The 9104-nt window shown below is 33.6% G+C and overlaps 1 protein-coding gene across 1 annotated transcript; it reads right to left on the bottom strand.

Annotated features, from left to right (window-relative positions):
* Window positions 1-3818: 3818 nt before the first annotated feature.
* LOC140745221 (uncharacterized) lies at window positions 3819-5837 on the bottom strand. Its single transcript, XM_073076957.1, has 4 exons — window positions 5599-5837; window positions 4965-5157; window positions 4493-4614; window positions 3819-4038 (listed from the first exon to the last, which is right to left on the bottom strand). Exons 1-4 carry the CDS (start codon window positions 5806-5808, stop codon window positions 3898-3900), a joined length of 666 nt encoding a protein of 221 aa, XP_072933058.1. The 5' UTR covers window positions 5809-5837; the 3' UTR covers window positions 3819-3897.
* Window positions 5838-9104: the final 3267 nt, after the last annotated feature.

The following is a 9104-nucleotide window of genomic DNA, read 5'->3' as shown; positions in this document are numbered from 1 at the left end:
AGACGCACAAGCTTTTTTACGCGCAGGACAACCACATCCAGCTAAAAACAATTATCAGAGTAATCAAACGCACCCTACACGCTCACGGCGACTAATTAATCGCATGAGTAGTTCCCAATAATCGCCGGTCGCGTGTGGTCGGGTTGATTAAAAATCGTCCGGAAACTGGGAAGAACCCGGTACTACCACCAAAATCACTAACGATCACAATTTTATTTCTGTTTTAATGTACATTGCCGCTTTATATCGTGAAATTGGTCTCAACGTTTTTGACGAGACAACGTCTTATAATTCGATGAAGCCGGCTGCACGCACCCAAAAACACGACTCAAGCGGCGTTATTTTTTTAAATATAGGAATAGCAATCGAGCATGTATTCCACCTGATTATATCGGCTGCCGCTGCCCATGGAAATCTGTAATAATCAATCCTAGATAAGATAAGAGTCCTACCGGAGATCGGTCACAGATTGCTACTGCCTGAGGACTAAGTTACAACGCCTCGGGAAAGTATCCCTTACCACTCCTTACAAACGGAAGCACAGCAGCGCTTAACATTGCTGTTAGCAGTAGTGTGATAGAAATTAATGAAATGCGTTAGTGTCTGTTGCCTAAACTGGGGAGAAGATACATAGGCAAATGAAGCCAGCAATGTACATCGAATTTGGTAAATTATCGTTTAATGAGTGATACTCGTATGTTAATAGAATAATGGTCATTAATACAGAAAGTGATCGGTTGACCGTATTAATTGCTCTTCACGAGTGAATGCTGACTTTGAATGGAATTCGTCGGTATTGTATGCCGAAGTATTTGGAGGTGAGTTATGTCCATAATACGTGTGTAGGATGTAAAATTGTTGTCATTAGAAAGGAAATATTGAGCTGTTTAACTCTCATTAATTTGAAATATGTAAGCTAGCAATATGGAAAAATAATATAAAATAATCTTTATGACTGATGTGTTCTGGTTTAAGCATGTTTAGACATGCGAGGCATTTCGACTTTATCTTCAGGAGTAGGTATGCACCTATGGGCAAGTTCACTACAATCCTATATAGGATTGGTTACCAATGACATGACATGCATGACATAATTTTAAACCTAAATATATTCAAGACAAATTCTCCCACATTTAAAAATCATAGTTGGGTAAAAGCCTACCGAAGATAGGTGTGACAGGGGTACCGCTTTAAAAATCCCAATAGTACCTGTAAACATCATTTACGACGACATCAGGTGTCTAAAAAATTACCATCCATTGTGTTTCGGTAACGATATAGAAAAACGAATCGTAAAATTAGAAATACCGCCTCAGGGAATAAGGTCCCTGAAGTTTACGATCCTATTATAAAATGGTCTTTATGAGCGATTTTATTGCTAAAAGACTTACGTAATTTCGTCACGGGGTGAAAGCCAAAGATGGGTCGGAGTTAAGGACCTATTAAAAGTTGAAGTTTCTGAATTTCGGTCAGCTTAGAGATTACGCGGTTTAGTTAATTTAAACGTTTTGATTGCTATTTTATAGCGAGCCGCTGAGTCGTTAAAATATTCCAATAATTGTCTTTGGGACAATAAATCCTTACTGAGATATTAATCACTAATATGTAAAAAAAAACCTGTAAGCATACATTTTTGATACAATTTTTTTCCGAATGCAGAATTGTTTCCCGGTAGAAATAGGTGTGGATATGATACCTCCCTGCTTAAACCATACACAAGTTCTACCTATAAAATTTATTACTCTAACGAAAAAAATCATCATGTATATTTTTATTAACTTGCTTAGTTTATCCACAGGTCACTGAAATAGATAACAGCTTATATAAATATCTAATTTAATTTATACAGCTAAATATCTGACGATCCAAGTTTCAATTTCAAGGTTTACCGATTTACATTACTAAACAAGAAACAGATATAGCAACAACAAATTTGTTCTACTTATAGCCATCAATAAACATCGCCTGCAAACAAACGGGTATTCCATCAAAACCCCTGTCGTATAAACAATGGATATAAAATAAGCCAAGTGGAACACCCCTTTCGGGATTCGGCCGAGTCAGCGGTTGACGCGTCTGGGTTATACAGGGTGTCTTATTTATTATAGACATTTTTTATTCCATATATAATTTGTATATTTCCTTATATTGCTAAAACGAAATCTTATTACATTTTTATGGTATTTTTGTTCTATTTGTGTAATATTTGTGTAATAAAGTACCATAAATATGCTTACTTTACGAATTTTATCTCTATGCTTACTTTACTAATTAATCTGGATGTAGTGATTCTTTAAAACCGTTCATAGCTGTAACAAGTTGTTTTGTTAAATTAATTCAATTAAAATTTAGTAATAGATGCTTCATAATTATTCCTCTAAATATTATCAAAAACATTTGCTGTGAAATGTTTTTTGATTATAATCTGAAATAATTATTTTATTATGGTTCTTAAAAAGTAAAACATTCATTTAGGTACATCTTCAAATGCAAAAATAAATTATCTATTTTTTATAATGTAATAACGTTTAAAAAACTTTAATAACTACACTTAAGAAAAAGGTTATTTTCATTGCTTTCACAATTTTACAACATCCTCTATCTTTCGTAATGCACAATAGTGACGTCGTTGAATCGTCCGATACGAAATCAATCACAGCTTCCGACCGACACCTGATGTCTGTCTGTGCTGATATGTATATAAAACTATAATATTTTTGTGGGTTTGTAATTCCTTTATGTGTGTATGATTATACATTTTTCGTATTTGATGCCTTTTATTTATATAATGCGCATTGCATAACTTATTTTAACTAGTCTCTTGAAATTACTAAACGAAAACTATGATGAGTAAAATACATATACTAAAAATATTGTTTTTCAGTTTGGGAATAATATACAGGCATGTATATAAAAGCAAAAACTGAAATACCATAACAATAGCAATCAGCATTAAATAAAATGACTTTAGGTTTGCAATATATTCCAACCTAGCTCTGCATGTTTCTAGCTAGGTATTCAGTGTAAATTATCGAATAATAAAATCGTATCGTAATCGAATTAATAAATAACTAAATAATTAAATAACAGGCTATTTAGTTACTTCGTCCAAGTGGAGGTAAAACTTAAAGGTATAGAAACCATAAATCTTAATTTTTAGTTTTATTATCGCTTCGTAGTGATCGCGTGAGAGATCACAGTTTGTTAGACTTGCTGTGAGCTACCGTAGATCTTAAATTAAGATACAATGAACATTGAAACGATATGAAATTACTTGCACTATGGGAAATAAAGAAACCCATATATATCCTACGTGCTTTTTCCAAAGGAAGAACCGTCAGTAATTGGACTCCGGAGGCACCGCCACACATATTACCGCGTAATAACAGTAGTGTTAAGCGCTGCTGTGTTCTGGCTTGAAGGGTATGGTATGGGAGACATACTTTTCTGAGGCGTTCCAGCTTAGTCCTCAGAAGTAGCGGCGCATCTATGGCCGACCTCAGGTAGGAACCTAATCGTATCTGAGGTTGATTACAGATGTCCAAGGGTGGCAGTAACCACTTACCACTAGGCAGAGTGCATGCTCATTTGAGCTGCTTCAATATTATGGAGATAATTTCTATGTAGGTACATTCTTACACCAGTATAAATAAATAATGCTTATTGTAACCTTCTTTTTGTCCTTAAGAAAGGTTGCATTACCGTTTTCAAAATTTGTCTATGCGTTTATATAAAACATTATTTAAGACATTTTACAATTTACTTATATCAATTTAATTAATAAACATTGTGGAAACGAAAAATAAAAAAGTCGTCGCTATTTTCATTGTGATATAAAATAAACAAAATAATAAATCAATGGTAACATTAACTTCAAATTAAACAAAAATCCAAAAGTTAATCGTAACTCAATTGCTTCAAAGAATGTGGTGTAATAATATCCCTCAAAGACTTCGCGCAGATACGCGGTAATCGTTGTGGCCCTCGAAGCTTGCTCATGAACTCGAAAGCTGGTTTCAACTGGTCTTGAGTCACACCCTGAAAAAATAAGTTAGGTACTTAGTCGTGCTAGAGAAGAAAAAAATAGGTGAAACGATTTTTATAAAACAAACGGTTACACGAAACCATTACGTTAAGATATTATTATTATCATTTTTTTTTTAGATTAACTTTATATGATGATTATGATTATATATGAACCAATCATTTTGTTATAATATTTTGTTTTTTGAGAGTTAACCTCTTAGAATTTGGATGAATTGCTCATTAGGCGTTCTACTGTATGAATCTTACGATAATTGTACATTTTGCTCAAAAGGCAATTCGCTAGTTAGTGTACCGTTCATTTCTTTCTTTCTCTTCTCATAGACATTTTGCGAACTTGGACCTTATGCTACTTAGTCGTATTGATAGTAACGCTTCTTGTACATAATGTACTTATACCTCTTTAATTCCATGTATGTAATTATTATATGTATATAATTATACAAACCTCTTTTCTTCGGTAGATAACAGCAGATACCATCTTTCCCCACAACATTTGAAGCAAGAACGGTCCATTTGATGTTTCTAGCAGATGTAGTTGCATAATCGCATCATTGGTTACAGCTTTGCCTGCGAATTATTAACAATAAATTATCGCAAATACAAAATAAACAAGATTTTTTTATATTATCCTGAGAGCCAAGGTTTGAACATGATTTTTTACATGTAAGGTTGTAATGGTATGCTGCCAACATGATCGTATTTGGTAATGACCAAAGCAGTTTTTTTTATTATATAGGAGTAGCAGATGAGCATGCAGCCCACCTGATGGTAAGTGGCTACTGCCACCCATGGACATCTGAAATCAACCCCAGATAGGATTAGATATTCCTACCTGAGATCGGCCACAGATGCGCCGCTAACCCTGAGGACAATAGTGCCCAACAGTGGGACTAAGGTTGTTGATAATGCTAACTCACTAATTGCACTCTTATCGGTGTCCAGAGCCAATAACTGCTGGAAACAACCCTTTACCCCCACAGTCTTTGACCACACGTCGAATGGTCGCTCGGAGAAGTAGCGCTGACGTATTATGGTCCCTGTTATACGACCGACCATATCTGTTACCGTTTTGGATTCTAGTGTGCTGTTGACTAGCCATCGGAGACCCGCCTGGAAAAATGTTTAGAAGATTAGGTTAAGTAGTAAACAAAAAGTCAATTTCATGATGAGCACAGCCGCTCATGGACTTCAATAATCGACGTCAGGTTAGGTCAATCAAGATCGCCTCATATTGAGTGCCCTGGCTTAGAAAATAGAAGAAAGCAAACTTAATTATCATTAAGATGATGCCCGACCGTAGATCGAACCAGGGACTTTCTGCGTTAGCTAGCGTCTCGCCACGTGGTTCGTCAATATTATTTAATTCACTTGGTATATTTATACCAAAAGTGATTATTGAAGCCACATAATACAATACAGGCAACCCCCATAATACAGTGAAATACAGGTTTATTAGAAGTCTACACAAACATACACAAATATACATATTACAGCTATACACATATATCATGAGAATATCTTAAATACCAAATTTTATAGTAATACAAATACCTCGTCAGTTTCGCTGAATTCCACCCGGTAACACGTAACGTGCTCGGTATTTTCCGGGAATAATTTCTCGGGAATTATTGCCACCACGTACCAAGTTCCCACGACCGACTTCACGTCGAAGTTTGCTTGAAATCCACCGCAACTGGTTTTATTAGCATTTTCCGCTTTTATTCCCAGGAATAAAAATAAGAGCAGGAATATTGGTGGCATGATGCGTGTTCGTGACTTAAGATTAGCGGACTGACTGCGTAAATGAGAAAATTGTACCGTGACTTATTATAGTTGACTACAAAGTTATAGAAAGGGCATAAATGCACAGATTTAAAAGATTTCATTTTTTCTTTCGTATCTCTAGTGCCTGCAAAGAATAAGACAGGAATAATATATTTAATTTTAATTTAATTCTTTTTAAATATATACAGGCTCAGACAGCTTAAAAAAAACTACTTATTATTATTTGTAATTCGCACAAAAATGATATCAAAAGTTAATAATTTTAACTTTATTATCACTTGATGCATTTATTCCACTTTAAAAGGAAAGGTGTTACAAATTATAATTAAACACTCATAGACAGCTTCATTCCTCCATGTTTTAGGTATCATTCAACGTATTTCAAAATATATTATTTCCTTCCTAATATAATTGACTAATTGCTAGCTATCAACAATACTCATGCTGCCAACTCTATTTTTTTCGAGTCTACAGCATCCAAAGTACAAAATTGGGTAGAACAAGTGGTTTCGTGAATGAGATAATCGCAGGTGTCTAATGCGGTGTCGTGACCTATTACCAACAATCAAGGGGTTAAGTGGAACGTACCAATTACGAATACAAAACTAGGTCTTAAACCATCTTTTCTGGAACATTAGTGATGATATTGTGACACACACTTTGTTTATTAAATATAGTAATCATAAATGATAGGTTAAGCCTCTATTTACGTGTTTATTCGTTGTTGAAATAAAAAAATGCACAAAATATTTTTTTTCTAACATTTAAAGGTGGTAAGACCTTCCGTGGCTCGCCTCTGGTGACGCCACTCCCATATTTTGTTCTAAGTAGTTAGAAAAATATGATAATAGAATTTCTTACATTTACATAAGAACTCAAAAATAATTAACAAATGTTTTGCCCCGAAGCAGAAAAGGATCAAGTTTTTCAAATTAAAACGACTGCAAATCGAATGAAATTTCAAATTCGACACTTAAAACATAACTCTTCTTGTTTGCTCACCATCTCATTTTCAAATCAGATTTCTTAAAAATTCGCATTATCCGTCTTCGAGTCCATTCGGATTCAAAAATATCCGTCTTTTAGAAAATACGGTCATTGTTTAAAAAGTCGAAACCTACATACATTTAGTTGAACAAAGGCAGTAAAAACGGTTTATGGACTTGTTATTGCCGTCCCAACGGACATGCTGTGTGGCCCAAGTCAGGAGACATTGGCGATTTTTTCAAAACTGAACAAAATATTATTATAGATTTTTCATGACAGTTTTTTCTAAAAAAAAACTCTTTAAAAATCATCTGTATAATTATGTTTTTTTGAATTCTTATCTAAGATCTAAATACTTACAAATTAATTTAGGTTTAATAAATATTTCATTAAAAATATGAATTTCTTTGGAAACCTGCATGGTTTTTACGATTGTATCGTTTATCTTTTACAAAACTATGATATAATAAACAAAATTAAAAAGTACTTAGCTAATAATAAAAATGTATATTTCTACCGCTTCTTTGTTTGTTCTCCTCATTTTATTGCTGTAAAATGCAATCCAAACAGGAAATGCGAATTGTAACTGCTACTAATATGTGCAATCGTCGCTTACGCTTACATTTAAGCCACACCCAAACAAAGGAGCAGTAGAAACAGATTTTAATGTATCCTATGAAAATCTTCATTCAGAGATCTTTTCCCTTTGAATTTTAATATAAAATCGGGACTTTATTAGCGTTGAATGAAATGGCAATAAATTCGGAAAATACGCTTTTCATTAAAATATTCTCGAAGGAAATGTGTTGAATGGGAGTCTTAAAAGGAATATAATGTTGCAAGGCGAGAATATTTTATGAGATACGTGAGGGACTGTTAAGTTGCTTACTTTGTGTTAAGTATATTTAAACGTTATGTCCAACTTTCCATATTTTGTACTTTTGTATTGTTTACCTTAGTTTTACAACATACAATATGGAATTTTATCTTACTAATAACCACACCCAGCTACACTAAGGCGTAATCTTTCTTCCATCTAAGAGCTTTCACACAAAAAATCCATGGCATTTTTTGTAACTTCGCCTAATGAAGCAGCAATATTCATAAATGCATATATTTGGAACTGTAGCCTATTTGTAACAATAGAATAATTAATAATAATATTTTATAAATAATGTAATGTAGATATATTTAAAGTTTGTTGCAATAGAGATATACAGACATGTACAATAGAATGGTTAAAAATGCATAATTTATATAATTTCATTAATGTAATATACTTAAGGTTGGTTACATTTATCATTCACTAGAAGTAATTTCATTACTGGAGTTACATTAATTACGTAAATCAATAACAAAGGATTTTGAAAATTACTCCCAGAGGCTAAATAGGATGAAAAATTCTTTAAATTTAAGTTGAAATGTAAATTATGGCATTATTATAATATCATTATTGGAATTAAAATTGTAAGTTATTGCGAAAACTTCAACGTTTTTCAAAAATACCAGTAATTAATCTTACCCTTTCACGAGCCGTTAGTGCTATAATCCACTGGCAGTCTTTCAGCCTCATTAACTGCGATTATTCATAAAATTTCATGAAAGAGCCCATCAGTAACCCTTTTGGTTTTTCAAAATGTCGCCGAATTTTATATTTTAAAGGTTTCGCCTAATTAACCAGGGAATCTCATAAGAAATTATTTTCCCATTGACTTTTCAAAATGTTATCTTATTTTTACCTAAAATATTTTTAGCCACGAAATTATACATTTTTTGACATTTATTTTACTAAACCTTACTTTTTTATAAATAGTAGTCGAATTTATGGTAAGTAGCTACTGCCGCCCATGGTCATCTGTGCTCAACACCAAATAGGATTAGATTCCAACCTGAGGTCGGCCACAGATGTGCCGCTACCTCTAAGGACTAACCGGGAACGCCTCTGAAAAGTATGTCTGCTTTACTGCACCCTTCATACCAGAACACAACAGCGCTTAACACTGTTGTGGTGTCGCCGGATTCGAACCACAAAGGGTTTTACCACCTTCAAGTTATATTAATTGACTTATTTTAAGTAAATATTTTTTTAGCTAATTAGCTACGCAGATGTCACTGCTAGCATGGTAATAGTACAATGATTAACATTTAAAAAAATAAATGCATGCAAACGTAGATGCTTGTAAGTCCTCTGCAATGATCAGAGTCTTAAGTATTGACTGACATCAGTTATTGTCAGTATCATGTCTCCCCATATGAATGTAAGGTCTATAGAGGAGTGTGTAGAG

The sequence above is a fragment of the Epargyreus clarus genome, unplaced genomic scaffold (assembly GCF_041222505.1).
Source record: "Epargyreus clarus isolate Ecla_fem2 unplaced genomic scaffold, WU_Ecla_fem_2.2 ptg000010l, whole genome shotgun sequence".
NCBI classification, from domain to species: Eukaryota; Metazoa; Arthropoda; class Insecta; order Lepidoptera; family Hesperiidae; genus Epargyreus; species Epargyreus clarus.
Note: the sequence above shows the minus strand (reverse complement) of the source record. Positions and strands in the feature narration are given on the sequence as shown.